The 16,087-nt window shown below is 39.4% G+C and overlaps 1 protein-coding gene across 3 annotated transcripts in view; it reads right to left on the bottom strand.

Annotated features, from left to right (window-relative positions):
- The window catches only part of THSD4 (thrombospondin type 1 domain containing 4), a 320,405-nt gene that overhangs the window by 11,527 nt on the left and 292,791 nt on the right, over window positions 1–16,087 (bottom strand). For all 3 annotated transcript variants that reach the window (XM_080396118.1, XM_080396119.1, XM_080396120.1), the window contains 3 exons: window positions 14,975–15,179; window positions 12,350–12,523; window positions 2,321–2,494 (listed from right to left, as the gene is read on the bottom strand). In XM_080396118.1, the coding sequence (XP_080252244.1) occupies window positions 2,321–2,494; window positions 12,350–12,523; window positions 14,975–15,179 (553 nt within the window). The remainder of the gene's footprint in view (window positions 1–2,320; window positions 2,495–12,349; window positions 12,524–14,974; window positions 15,180–16,087) is intronic.

Genomic DNA, 16,087 nt, shown 5'->3' with positions numbered 1-16,087 from the left:
CATACGTACAACTTAGAAAGGAAAAGGATAAAGAATTCCTTAAGTTCCTGCAGTAGGTTTTTTATGTCTCAGTGCCAGAATAGTAGCCTAGATAAACTTGGGTTATTATTATTTGTATGTAGTACTAACATAGTAATCAGCAGTCCCAGTTAGGAACTAGGACAAGAAAATGCTGAAGGATATAGTAATGACTTAATTCATCAAGTGACTACTGACTGTGTCAGGTATTACATATTTAATTTGTAATCTTAAAGATGGTTACAGCGGTTAAAACATTACTTCTGTGAATTTCTATTCCACTCAAAACATATTTCTAATTATTTTTATGAAGAAGACAACATGTGACTTTAACTGTGCTTGTGGAGAAATCCAGAAGTGCAGTTTTACCTGTAGCTACAAAACATCCCTGGCATTTACATTTATAATGAAAAGACAAGCATAACTTACTTTCTCCATAAACAGTGCTACTGCTTCTTGCTGAAGCTGGACCATACGAACTGCACTGAACCTATGAGGGTTATAAGGTTAGAGCACAGTTTTGCAGCTTTACAAACCCCACATTCTGTGTGGTTTTTAGAAAATGCCTTGATTTGCCAGGGTGTTCTTTTCATGTTTGCAAGTATCTAAGTGATGCAGTGTTGGTTCCAGTTCTGAAAAGCAAATTTGACTCACATGGACTCTTACTGCCCATTTAAAGGTTAAATACACACACACTACTGTTCCTGGCACTTGCAAAAAGGTTTTCAGAAGATGATTCCAGCAACGTATTGGTTTCTATGCTGCTTTTTCTGGTTTAGGCTTTTTCTAGCCTAAACCAATCAAATGTTATTAAAATGGGGACTTTGTTTATATTTTGGGTGGAGTTTATGATCCTTTTACCAGATACCCACAAAAACCTTGAGTTGAATGAAGAACCTTGCTCGAGACGAACACAGCAAACAAATTCTACAGGAAATAACTTAATTGTACTTTCTTTACACTAAACATCTCTGTCTCCGTTGTCATTTAATGGTTTCTCCAAAACACAGTATCTTAACGCAGAAGTTCATCTGCCAGTGCTCCCTTTGGCTCTGGTCTACTGACTGTCTGCTTTCATTTTGGTATTTAAAAGTCAGGATTTGGCCAGTAGAATAGATGTTGTCAGACACTTCTTTCAGGTAACATACAGCAAAGACTTTGTACCCTTGGTATGCATCACACAATTCAATCTCATGCAAAGAAAGAAGGTGAATTAGCTTAAAAGAACAGGAAATTGTAAAGGACAGAAACTTTCTTATTCAGAACAGAATGGGGAGAGTTAGAATGACCTTCCTGAATGCTTCTCTCTGTGGTAGCAGGAATGGATACAAAGTGCCCATTCACCTGCGCAGAATGGTGTAAGTTAACAGCTTACACCAGGTTTTATCTATTATTAGAACTGCAGCTAAGTATGATTTAAATCTGAATTTGTTATTACTCTTATACAATACAAATAATTATCACTTACACTTGAAAGCATTAGCATAGTCGTAGCCCTGTAATCTCCATCTCGGCTGTACCAGATTAATTTCCAACTCCTTATCACTTGGAAGGATCTTGGAATCTGAAATCTGGCGAGATACCAGCCCAGCCCAGAGACTTCTCCCTACATCTCAATGAAGTGCTGGTACCAGCAGTCCGAAAGGCTCTCTGGGCTACACAAAGGGACATAAATGTCTGGGCACCAGTCTGCAGTTTCTTTGTTCCTCACAGCAGAAATGTTTATTTAGAATGAGGACTATTGAGATGTGGATCAAGGGAAGAGCTGACCTTGAGGAAAGAGCAGCAGGATATATGCCACTAACCAATTTTCTTTTCACCTATTATCATGAATTTCAGCATAACAATACTGAAGCTATTTTTGGGTTCAGCCGTTGTTTCTTGTCTTACTTATCTTTTAGAAATTCCATATGTATATCTGTGTATATCTCCCCGCGGGTATGCATGTTCATAAAGGCCCTACTTTAAAAGATGCAGATCTGTTGCTTTAGTGTTCACCTGAAAATGCTAAGCAGTTTTCTCTTATCTTTCATTTTATAAATACACTGGGTCAGCAGATGAGCGATAAAAACGAAGGTACAGAGGAAGAGAAGAACAAAATTTAATTTTCATCTAAGTGAAAAAAATAGCAGGCGCTGAAAAGTATTGAGTATCAACTCAGCAAAATACAGAAAAAAAATATCCAAATATTCCACAGTGATGTGGAAATACCTTACGGCATGCATCTCCATAGCACAAAGATACATTTTTCAAATTAAAATACCATCAGAAGACAAATCCATATGTTAGATACAGAGCTTACCTGTGTCCAGCCCCCAGCAAACCACTCCACTTTACCAGCACAGGGTCCGTTATCGCAGGGTGTCGTTTCAGAGGGTCTGTTGTTGCCACAGCCTTCCAGAGGCAAACTGCTGATGTGGTTGGTCATACAGACAACTGAACGGGTACGGACCCCGTCACCACATTCTGCAGAACACTAGGGAGCAAAAGACAGAACATGTTCACTAGTCTGTCCTCCAGACTGCACAATGAAATGAGGAGAAGCAACAATCACAAAAAGTAAATGAACTTGTGCCAAGTTGATTATTTTTACTTGTGATTCAGCTGTGGTACCTGCCTTTAAAGTCACAAACGCAAAAACCTGAAGGATTAGGAAAGAAAGGAACCTATTTTTTTATAACTTTTTGTTAGCTTTCTTGCTTTCCTGTCCTTCTTCCAGTCTGTAAATTCATTCAGTTTTCATCTTTTTGTATAGCAGTTAATAGATCTGAGGAGGGGTGATTTCTATAAGCAGCTTTTCAGATAGCAGTCATATTTCAGCCTTGGAATTGTCCTGTGAGTGAGTTTCTTCTCCGACCATTCAAGCTGCCAGCCAGGTGAACTCTTACACCGGTTAGAAGGACGAGGCTAGGAAGGCTCTAGGGCTGTGGCACTGGTAGTAAAATGACTGCACGGCACATCCTGGGACTTCTCCATGTAACGAGTTGACAGAGTATGAGAGTGCAATAAAAAAGAAAAATATACAAATTTTTGACAGGTGGTTTCAAAAGATTCAGGTAAATCCTCAGCAGATAACTGTAACTACCACTGATTATTGCCCAACCTGTTTTAATCGTAAGTTGTTGATTAGTTTCAGCAGAAGAGGTCGCTGCAGAAGTTTATGTAAATTCATTGTTGCTTTCTAGTGATATGGCTTCCCAGTAACTTAACATTCAACATTCTCATTTTTTCACTGCTAAATTCTGAAAGTTCTTAATAAATAGTGATATGCAGATTCTTATATCATATGTTCGGAGATATATGGATGTCATCCATAAATCACACAGGATAAATTCCATTTATGCCCTTGCAGTTCGGTCATTCATCTACTTTAGTGGAAGTCTCTGATATTCCACTGCTCTGGGCAGTATCAAACTACTGACATTTAAAAAACAGAAACATGCCAGGGAATAATCAATTCTTCTGTTAAGACTGGTTTTTTGTTGCTTAGTCCTTTCTTAATCTTCCTTTTCTTCCTTTTTCTTTTAAAATGCATTTGGCTTTTCATTAAAATAAAGAAAAACCCATGTGCAGCTCACTGAAAGATGTGTGTGTAATTGAATATAAACAACTATATTACACATGCAAAGAAAACCACAAGTATGCAGTATATGGGGGGGAAAAAGATGCATTTGATTGACATTTCAGATGTTATTTTTAACATACATTGTAATTAGTTATAAGAAACTGTGGCTTACTTCCACAACGAACAGTACATTCCTTGCAAATGAATGTAACTCTGCACTGGACCATGTTTTTAATTTTTATTGAATAAAAGTGAGAATGATTCAAAGAGCTAGTAACAAGACATGGAGCTGACCACTAGCTTGATAAGGCTCCCATCAGTAACAGTCAGTTCATATCTAGTAATTCAACTGCAGAACAGCAGATGCCAAGATAGCACCACTATTAATAACGGGATTAACTAATACAGCCATTCATCTTCTCAAGAGAGAGACCAGTGACTGAAAGTACAACTGGTTGCAAACTACATGTTACTCACTGTTGCGTGAAACATCTAGTCATGTTATATGCATTCCACAGAGAGTACAGAAAAACATTTTTCCTATCAGCAAATTGGTTCCTCTCACAAGATGTTCAAATGGAAGGGCAAAGCCTTCCTAAAATGGAATCCCTAGAAAACAACAACAGTGATTCAACTTTTTACAACTAATTTTTTTAAACAAACAAACAAACAAAAATTTTGGAAAAACTAGAAATTCAGAATTTAATGAGATGCTTTTGTACTCCACAGGAATAGGAAAAAACTGCTCATAGTTTGAAATGGCTCCTTCTCCATCTGCAAGATCAAATAATTAAGCTTCTCTTAAATGCTGCCTATTAGTAACATAATGAACCTTTTTTTGTTGGTGGTGCACAACAAAATTTTCCACTTTCACACAGACATGTAAGATATACTTACCTCCCCAGCAAACCAGATTTGATGGCTAAGGAGGTCTTTCCAAAGTAAACTGGCAAAATCTTGAAATACAAGAATGATGTAAATGCTGCTAGTAGTGAGCATTTTCCTGTTTATGGAAACTAAAACTAAACTAAGTCCTTTTCAAACGGTCCACGCCTAGGTAAACTAGCTGTTTAACTGAGCCCCATAAAATGGCTACCTTGCAAACCCACTGTACAGAAATCAGTTTTGTGGCTGTTCATATTTTATCCTCAGCAAATATGTTCAATTACATTATGCATAGAGAATTGTGCATATACTCTGCAAATACTTCTCTTATTTCTAAGTAATTTTCATTTCACAATCTAATTTGCTTTTCTGCTTTGCAAACCAGAGCTGGGAACAAGTTTAGTCCATAAAGTCATCCAGAAAATCTCCATAGTCTTATGTTTTAAATGATTATGCATGAACTAGGCTTGCATATCAAATAACAAAGGAAATACCAAATGGGAAGGTATAGGGTTGTCCCACCCTCTGCTGCAAGACTTTGCTACAGATTAACTACCCTCAAAGGATTTACAAAGCAAACTTAAACCTGAATGTTTCTACGTTAAGTATCTGGTTTTTCATCTTTTTTTCTTCCTTTCAGTAAAAATCTTCCATGTGAAAGCCATGATTTCCAAAGCCCAAGGCGGGGAGGAGGGAGTGTTTGGATAATGAATCCTCTCCCTTTGGTTTTCACAACTGACACACCCACCCCTTTCAATTTGGTGCCATTGATTTGTTGCGTTAATACCTAGCAACTGCCATAACCTAACGTTGTATGACATGAGGAACTTTCACAAGCTACAACTTCTCTGTTCTGGTCCTATTATTAAAGATATTTTGTTTCACTGTCTTGTTTTAATTGGCAGAATTTCCTCAGAAACCTTAGTCTGTGGAACACCCTCCCTAGTTTTAAGGAGCCTGCCATTTCTCCTCTTCCTGAGGTCCTTCCCTCACGAGTTCAGTTTCAGAAGGTTTCCATTCCCATTAAAACCTAAAAATACCGCCCCCTCACCCCCAACCCAGTGCTCTGATAGTTGTCAGAAAACAACTGGAACAGCAGTCCAGGAAAATAAGGCTAGTTCTGCAAACTTGGAAAACTGCAAGTGGGAGCCTGAATTTCTGTCACAGCCACAAGGCATGGGAGAGCAAAAAAAGGCAATTAACAGCGCCAGTTCCCTTCCACTAACATGCCAGACCGACCCGTTACCCTCAGCTGGGACAAGAGACCACAAGAAAGAGACAGCTGAAAATCCACCAGAATTCGAGAGTCCTTTCACCCAGGTCTCAGCATCATCACTAGCCTTAATTAAATCGCTAAACAAACACCAACTGAGCTCCAGTAAAACGTCCCCATTTGTGCAGGACTTCTGTCTACTGCACTTTAACCTTCATCAGCTTAACTACTGCCCACAAGATAGGAAAGTTTTATTTATATATCATCCTCCTGATGTTTCACTACTGTGAAAAATAAAAATTAAGACCTATGTTTGAAATGCGTTTATGAAACTCCTTAGCATTATTCCACCTACGCTGAGAAAATCCCTGTCAGAAGGGATTTTAGAAGGATTATGCAACTGTTGTTTTCCCCATAACAAAACTAAGACTTGTATTCCAGAAGCTCACTTCTGCCACAGTTCCAAAACTGGGGGCAATTTTTCAAAGGACATAAAACTGTTGAGAACAGCCTTAACCTCTTAAAAAAAAAAAAAAAAAAAAAAAAAGGGTGGGTGGGTGGGTGTGCTAGTCAGAAATATCCTTACGTATCACCAAAACACTTTCTGATCACTGCATTTACATCATTTCCCTTTAGAGTGCACCTATACGGTAGGTGCTGGATCAAAGTCAAACCATCCCTCCATCCCTGTTCTCAGTCTGGCAGACCCACCGTATCCTTCAAAGGTAACAAAAGGTTTGAAGTACGGTCTTAGAATTTTTGGACACTTCAGCTGGATCATGATTCCTTCTATGTACACAGTTACCTTCTTCATACATAGCTGGTAGCACGGTTGGTACTCGTGTATGACCGGCCTCACCTGGGGCCTCCAGCCACACTCCAGCCCGTGCCCCAGGGTGCCAATCTAACCTCAGCCCTGGTCCACCAGCCCCTACCTGAGCTTCAGCGAGGGATGTGCAGTCCCCAGCCGCAGCCTGGGCACAGGCCTCATCCATCCCTGACCCTTGGACCTCTGAGGGTGACCTTGACCCTGCCTCATTACCACAGACCTGTCCCAGGGTCACTGGGCTGTGTCCTACCCTGGTTACTGGACCTGAGCTGTAGGCTGATTTCCCAGCTTGACTTTGGACCTGCCTCATCGCCATGACCTGGACGATAATTTGGACTCCCGTTTGCCCCTGCCTGCAAGCTCTGAGCCTGCCCTGCTGACCCCACCGGGACACTGCGGGCCCTAGCGGGCAAGGCTCCTCCCTGCCACGCAGACTTTTATATGCTGATTTTTATCTAAAGCAGCTGAATTGTGGCAAAGAGAGATCAGCTCTAGAAAAGAAAACAGAATCTCTGTAGGTCCTGGCCACCCTTCTAGCAATGTCTCCTTCAAAACTCTCCTGGCCATATGTTTCATTGCAAATCATGAGGTCAGTTACATATTTATACATAAAGAATGCAAAACTTCTCCTTCCATATGATTCCCATGTGAAATCAACAGAGAGGGTATTTTATCTTGTTTTCATTTTATACTGAAAACAAATGAACAGCGATAATAAAAAATAACGAAACACCTGTACAAGCTCAACGGTGGTCTCTTTTTCTTTGTGTTTTTTTTTCAGAATCGAGGAGATTTTACATGAGCTATCCAAATTTAAATAAACCCAAGTAAAATAAGAGCATGACCTACAATATTCATTGGTGACTCCACATCTGACTGGTTAATAAACTTGCTTGTACCTGTTAGGTAATGCTTGGGGATTATGGGGAATAAAGCGATGATTTTTATGAAGCACAACACAGTTCTCTAATGGAAGATATTACAGAAGCATTGCTGTTACTCCTTTTAATGAAGAGTGAAATCCAGAGCATGCATTTGATCTGTTTTGATTTTGTTCTCTGATGTGCAGCATTTTTCTTTCTTCCCAAGATTTTATTTTGGCCTCAGAATCTCATTAACATCTAAAATTGTTTGTATTTTGGCTTCTTTTCTAAGTATGCTCTAAACATAAAATGAGTAACAAATGAGCAGAGGAGATGGCAATGAGGAATGGACAAAAATGCAAGAGGGAAATGCTCCAGTTAGCTGGAAGGAAACACTGGTGAGTGTCCCATTGCTGTAAATCAGGAGAATGCAGTTTTCCGCTTCTGACCCCTAGGAGAAGTAAACTTTCCAGCAATTAGAGCTGTCAAAGAATCAGTCATGTGAAATGTTTGCAAGAATCTCATCTGCTCCCATCATTCCAATTTTGTTGCTAAGTTCAGCAAGGTTCACCAGCTTTACTCTACTGATTAATGGATGCAGTTTGGTGGAACGCTGCTGTTGTAACGCAGTAGGACATCTTAACAGAATTATGATCCAGGAAGCCATTTTATAGAATCGCACGTAAAAATATCACAAAAGTTTGTCCAGCTTCTCTATAGTCAAAAGGGGTTAAAGATCATGTAGAAGACAAAGCCATGAAACTTAATTGTCTTCTTTATACTCAAGGTAGAGGAATAAATGTAAGGACAGGCACACACAGAGTAAAAGAAGTCTCATTTTGCTGCTAGAGACACCTAACCTGTGATCTTTCCTCTTGAAACAAGTAGAAATTTCTGTTTCTCTCAAGACTGAGCCCAGGGGATATCAAAGTATGGTGTTTAGATCTGCTGCAAAGACAAATAACAGAGCATGTATTTCTCAGAAGATAAGGGTTTGATTCTCCAGGATGAACTTTCCTTCCTTCCCTCCCACGCTCCACCAGTGTGCACATGGCAGCCGCACAACTCCTAAGCTGTGCAGGTAGCAGTGTGTGTGTCACATACTGACACCTGTTCTTAGAAATAACTCAAAACGAGAACTGAATTGTTTTAGGAACATGGAGGGGGGTTAATTACTTAGGATTAATTATATGTATAAAGAATCAGTCTGTGATTCTTTGTACATGTAATTATATGTATATGAAACTGAATCCAAGAAGGTCAATGCCATGAGGGGGAACAGGTGGGCCATGAAATACATAAATTCATGTTGTGGGAAAACAAGACAGGAGAACATGGTGAGAAGGCAGCCAAGTGTTATTTACGGAGTAAAGCTACTTACAGCCCACGCTGGGAAGGAGAAACAACTCCTAACACACAATTCCTGTATGTACTCTGCAGTGCACATTTTTAAGTGCACATATGTTGTATTGCAGAAATCACATTTAGGGAAATGTAATGATATAATCTTCCAATTCAGAACCACAGAAACTATTAATGAAAATGAAGGCAACCAGCATGATTTTGCATCAGTTAAAACTTTGCAAGGTTTCAGTAAAACAAGAAACCCCAAAATCTTTCTACCAACCCTAGATTAGATCCTGTCCTTTTCTTAAAACTCAGATGTGACTATTCATCTCTTTCTCTCCCTGTGTTGAAGAATACCCTTGTCAAATTCTGCACAAATATATACCACAGCTATCAAATCCTGAAATTTGACATCTGTTGGCAGCAAAGACAATTGTAATTTTTATGTTACTGTGCTTTTTCTTGATGTTTTGCTAATTAATCAAGGCTATACTGTAATGTCCCATGCATCACATAAATCCAGACATGGAAGTTTGATATATCCCTTGGTGAAAGAGAAAGTATGTGCCTAACCGATCTCTGACAGGCCTCTGGAAATCTCAACTTGCTGCATGTGCAACAGTACACATGAAGTGTTAGCAAAGTGGGTTCAGAAAAGCACAAGCCAGGCCTTCTCTTATGGCTGTAACCAAGTTTGAACTCAACCATTTCAAAGTTCCAAGGTTCTCAAAAGTTACGATAAGTTCTTTTACCTCTTATTTCTAGCCACGGCTGAAATGTCAAAATACAATGGGAAAGACTGTTCTGTGGTATTTCCAGCTGGGACTTGCAGTAGGCATGTAATAAATCTCACAAAGAAGGTCTGTTCTTGTGAGATTTCCACCACAGTTTTGCAGACTCAAGAGGTTTGAACAACCTTTCTTTAAACATTTGAACTTTTGCCTGCTTATCTGAACCATTTGTGGCTGCCCATCGCTGATCTATGCTTATTGCTGAAGTCTGGCCTGGCTTAGAGCACTTTCTAAAGAATTGTTTTGAGAAATTACAGATGCAAAGTCCATACACCTGGGAACGGTCATTTCCATTCCATGACCGAATTCTCCTCTTGTCTTTCAATAGAAACACACTCATCTACAAAGAAAGAGAGACTTCTGATCCTGAAAAAGAGCCCTTGAAAGGCACAGTAAGGAAGGTAATGGCCAAAGGCCTGACTTTGCAAAATTGACTACTCCTATATTCCACTGACTTCCACTGGGATCACTGCACTAAACTTCTCTGAACATCCCAGTTGTAAGGTATGTGTGAATCTTAGAAGATTCTGCACATCCTAGCTCGTATCTACTTTTTTCCTGAAGTAAGCTGTTCCTTCCATTCTCTTCGTGAACCAAACTCCAAACCCACTGCTGGCAGACATGATGGTGAATAATGCCAACTACAGTAGCAAGCATTTGGAAGAAATTAATTTGTACACTTATATAAGCTGAGAAGGTAACAAAATCCATTCTTTACTCTCTGACCCTAAAACGTTTGTGGTAAGAAAAAACTCCAACATTTTCCACATTACCTGCTTCACTTCTCTGTCTCATTTAATACGTATAAATAAGCATTCATTCTACAGTCATAACCTTCAGCTTCAAAACCTACTTTAATTCTGCAGAAGACAAAATATCAGTATAGAATGATGAAGAAAACATTGATGCTAGAGTCTTCACCGGAATGTATGGGCTTTATGTGGTGGAGCTGCACTAGCTGATAGTAGCTGGGCCAGCTTTTTCAAGAATAAGATCTTTGTGGCTAGAAAGCATTTTTCTCTCTTACTTGTAAAATATCCCTGTACAGCTCTACAAGCAAAAAAAACCCCAACACATAATAAAAAGCAGCGCCATTTCCCCTTCAGCAAAATCTTTGCCATTTGCACTAATACCTAAACCTTACCTGGTAACTTTCTGTCCATGCTATGCAAGAGCACACACTGAGTGAATAATAACTGGAAAAAAACACTTTTTTTGTCTTTATAAAATCTATTTGACTTGTCTAAAGGCTGAAAATTTTGAAGACCTTTAGTTGTAGCAAGAATCTGATCAGTCTTTTTAAAATTATGTGATATACCAGGTACCTGTTCTACTTGAGAAGTTCCTCCTCTGCATCTAAAATGTGGAAAATCTTCTGAGTGACCAAACTAGTGCATAACCTATGAGCCAGACATGACTAGCTTTCAGCAATACTGCCACAAAATGATCCAAATAATGAATCCATAAAGGTATGAATGGAATCTTACAGTTTCCATGATAAATTTATTATTTGCCTGCCAAAACAACCAGTCAAAGAAAAGGGAGATGGAATCAGGATTTTTACAGACTGAAGAAGCTCAACTTGTCTACAGATGAAATTGATATGCAAGCATACACAACAGGGACCGAAATACCAGGCTTGCCTTAGCCCGTGTGTGTAAGCCTCTTCAGGAAAGCATACTGTCCTGGTTTTGCCTGGGATGGAGTTAAGTTTTTTCTTGGTGGCTAGTGCAGTGCTGTTGTGAATATGGTGTGGGAACAGTGTGGTCAGGGACTTTTTGGTTTCTCAGGCCTCGCTGGGGAGGGCTGGAGCGGCACAGGAAATTAGGAGGGGACACAGCCAGCACAGCTGACCTGAACTGGACAAAGAGGTTTTCCATACCATGGGGCATCATGCTTAGTACATACACCTGGGGGGCTGGCCAGGGCTGCCGATCGCTGCTTGGGGACTGGCTGGGCATCGGTCACTGGGTGGTGAGCAGCTGTACTGTGCATGTTTTCTTTTCTCCCTTTCCTTTGGATTTCAGTTCTCTCCCCTTCTCCTTCATCATCATCATCGTCATTGTTATTATTGCCTTCATCATCTCAGTTGTTAAACTTTCCTTATCGCAACCCCTGAGCTTTGCATTCCCTTTTGATTCTCCTCTTCACCTCCCTGGGTGAGGGTGGGGGTGAGTGAGCGGCTGTGTGGCACTTAATTACCATCTGTGGTTAAACCACGACACATAAATATCACTGCTGAACAACAACTCTGAACCCAATCACGAAACAAGGTAAATCACCACTGGTTTTTTTGCCTTCATGTGGAGAATCTGACTCATTGGAATAAAAAATACATCCATGTTTACAAAGTACAAAAGCCTGAATCAACCTTGCCTAAGCTTACAAAGCTGTTCCTCTCTTCACAGCTAAAGGATAACTGTTTTATGGCTTGAACTTAAACCCAGACATCAGGCCTCAAACCTCCATCTCTTAAAAAAACAGTAGGGAAACTTGTAGAGTTTGAATCTTGAGACTCAGGGCTAAACAAGGCAGAATAATAAATCTCAGCACACTCAATATTTTGGAAAGTTCAGACACAGAGCCAATTCTAAATCCAGATGTTTGGCCATGTACCCACATGCTTGCCCTTTCTATGCATTCTTATATCTAACACAAACTTGAGTTGCCCTTGGGATCATTCTTTTTTTGTTTGCTTTTGCTTGTTTAACAGATCAAGGATAAACAAGGAAAATAAGATCACTCCTTTTATGGCTGTACAGATGTATATTTTTGAATCCTGGAGCACCTAAGTTGTTTTAGAAGCTCTGGCAGCACAAAGATAACGGGAAGCCTTACCCTGTCACTCCACTCTGTAAGGAACCAGCTCTTTGCACAGGGACCCATGTCGCAGTTCTCAATATCATTTGGCCGCAGCTTCATGTTACATTCCTCATCATCAACAATGTCTCCGAGGTTGCTGACACATTTCACATCTCGGGTCCTCTGCCCCACTCCACAGGGCACTGAGCACTGTAACAAAAGGGAGGTTGTATCAGGGTTCTATGCAAGAACTGCAGTGGTTAGTCAGGGAGCTGGGAATGTACAGCTCATTCATTCCTGCCGAGACGTCCACAGAAGCTACAGAACTATTTGCGATTGTTAGGAATAGGGAGTAAAAACACAGTAGCAGTTTTAATCATATGCTCGGTCTGTAGTGTTCTACAGTACACTATGCAGATACATTAGGATACATACTCTGCATAATTTTGATCTTGACCTATAAGCAGACATGAAGCAAGAGAAATGCAAAAAACCCAAACTTCTGAGTCCATCTTACAAGTAAAGGCTGCCCCTTCTGCTCTCGCTTCTTCAGCCTCTGAGGACTCTGACAACTGCTGCTACCTCTGCCTCATTATGTGAAGCATCCACATCATGAAGCAAGATGGGAACACAACTTTCTGCTGCATATGCATGAAATGTTTTGATGAGTCCTGTAAATACTCCAGAATGAAAGGGAGGAATCTTTGGGAATTTGAAGACTAAAGACTGCGGTACCTGCATACAAGGGTTCCTAGCAAGGCTTCCAAAGGCAGCCTCATTGGTTCTTCCTTGCTTTCGAATGCTGAATCATGTCTACTGTATTTACATGTCAAAGTTACTTACCATGTAAAATAGATTCCCCACAGTAAGATACCTCACAAACTTAATCTTCAGACTGCAGCTGTTTCTTCAACCGTTCACTCTACAACACTGGCAAAATGCCAGACTAGATGTGTGAGGTCATTAAATAGCAAAATACTAATAAAAATTATTATAACATTCCTTATGTCATTTGTCCAGTTACTCTCGAAGTCATCTGCTGACTCCATATTAAAAATTACTTCAATGCCATTTTTTCTAATCAGTTAGATCAAAGTTTTTGACATTTGTATGTCAGAAAAAATGGTAAGCACACAAGAAAATCTTAAACTTACTTTTAAGATCACAGCCCTGTCTCCAAAGTGACAACCTAACTGTACTTCAGTAAGCAAAACCACAAACAAATGTTATACCGACATCAGTCTGCAAACTCAATTGCTCCTTTCTTTATAATGCATCTTCCTCATGCCAAGAACTTCAATTTTACTTCCAAGAGCAAATTAATCACAAAATTTTATTGCAGTTGTTACACTTATATTCAACCAGCTACAATTTCTAAAGCATTTGTTTGGCTTGATTCATTGTATGCAGTAAACCTCTAAAGGGTCTGTACACTGAAATACTTCTCAAAATGCAACACCACACAAAAACAGCTCCCCTTTCTCATCATCAACACAATAAAAAACCCAAAACTTTACTGTTTTACTATCCTTTAACACCAGATGGAATTTAATTCATCAAGAATAATGAATTAATGTGCCCACATATTTTTACACTCATCTATCTAGGCATTTCTAGTTTTTTTTTTTAAATCAGGAATATATGAACATATGACAGATACTTCATGAATGGGCATGAATGCCACTATCAGCCTCAAATATGCAGCAGCTGAGGGAGTTAACTCACATTAACCTTCAAACCATGAGGGAAGACTCACTAGAAAGCCACAAACAGCCTGCTGCACGACACTTTTAGCCTGCTGCGTCTGTGTGGATGGACGGCTGTGCTGCTGCTGCCAGTGCAGCTAGCCCATGCGTGCCGGGAAACACATTCCAGCATGGGCTGGGGGAGTTACGAGTAAGGAAGCACTTCAGCAGAATGGAAAAAGAAGGTTTAGGTTCAGGGTTTAAGCTGGAACTTCTCATAGTCTATCCACCCACATAATTCAGCAACTCTAATTGTTTTTTTTTGTTGTTTTGTTTTGTTTTGTGGCTAACTGAAAGATTTGTTTATCACTGCACCTAATACACCAGGATATTGTCTCTTTCACACAACGGCCATGAAAATACCTAGGATGGTTGTCAGGTTGGCCAAACCTTTTGTAAGCAACACAGAAAAATTAAAGCCTGGAACTGGACATCCACATTTATCTGAAAGTCTTGGCATAGCCTCAAACCAACTACAGTAACAACAACTACTGACCCTACCCATAATACATCCATAAGGTAAAATAACTCCTGGAACTAAATTCTACACGCTATGAGAAAGAGCAGGAGGTTTGTCACCACAGGCAAACCTATCAAGGCTCCCCCAACTCTACTTCACAAAACATTTAAAAATACATTGCTCAGAAAACTTGCGTACTTCTGTACACACACAGCTCTGTGTTTTGTACTATTCAATTGCTCATTTTCAGCTTCTTTCTGTTTATGAACTGTAAAGTTTAATGGTCATAATCCAGCAGGGTTTTCTTGAACTAAGATTCACCTACTTCCAAGGCTTTTCACATTTCACTTCCCCGCTTTAAACAAAAACAAATTTAATGTTTGATCAGTGATACCTGGAAGAAAATTCTTACTCTTTTCTGAGGTGTTATGCCCCAAATTAATGACTCATACTTACTGAAGTCCACTCTGTCCTAATCTGCCATTCACTGCAGATCTTCAGCTGGCAAGTGCTGGTTGTCTCCGGCTTCTCCAGGTGCTGGCAGCGGTACTGCTGAACTGTCAAGGTGCGATTGGCATACATTTGCCGGCATAGGATCTGTCGGTGCTGCATACCAAGGCCACATGTTTTGCTGCATTCAGACCACTCCCCTATATCCCAGCTAAAGAAAAAATCAAGAAGATGTATTTCTTCAGTAAAGATTTCTCTAATACTAATCTTAGCAGAACTTGAGTGATGTGATCCTCATGCTGATACAGAATCTGATAAAATAACCCGTAAGACTCTATATGCATACCGATATTCCATAAAGATGTTTTATACTTGCAACCAATCTACCCATAGTGGTTGATAATAGTAAGTATGCATATAGATTGCACAATTCCTGGTTTCAAGACATACTAACAAACGTTACTTAACCCAGTAATTGCTGTTTGGTTTTCTTTTAAAGAATCTATCTATAATACGTATTACTGATCTAATGATACTTCTCAAAAATTTAAGGTGTGTTGCATAAAATTTTTTTGAAGCAAAGGCTCTAAAAAGGACAGTATGAAAAAAATCCCTAAGGCATTCAGGCATTCATACATACTACTGAAATAGCAAATAATAAGCAATGAATTAATACATTAAATTTTAGAGATGAAAAGATTCCCTAGATATATATTTTCATTCCAAGATTTCACTGTATTTATTTAATCACTTTTGTTTAAACATGTCATTTTCCCTTTCAGTTTTCATTTCAAGCATGAAGACATACAGAAATAAGGGAAGTATCTGAAACGTTCACACATTTGATTTCAGAACCCTTGCGGAAAGCAAGCAAAATCTCTGTAATCTTTGTAATAAATATTTACATATCTTTGTTTATATTCTTGATATTATCCTGTGTAAACAGATGATGTTGAATTAGTGTGAGTCATTACAAAGAAAAAGGTGAGAAAAATGCTTGGTGAGAGAAGAATCTCCAAGAAAACATCTTCAGAAGTTCCCGAGTATCTACTGTGCACTAGGAAATGGCTTGTCAGGCACCTCTAACACTATAACAGCACTCAGACCATTAGAAAGTTC

The sequence above is a fragment of the Falco punctatus genome (genome assembly GCF_963210335.1).
Source record: "Falco punctatus genome assembly, chromosome: 7".
Taxonomy (NCBI): Eukaryota; Metazoa; Chordata; class Aves; order Falconiformes; family Falconidae; genus Falco; species Falco punctatus.
This window is presented reverse-complemented; position numbering and strand designations above follow the sequence as displayed.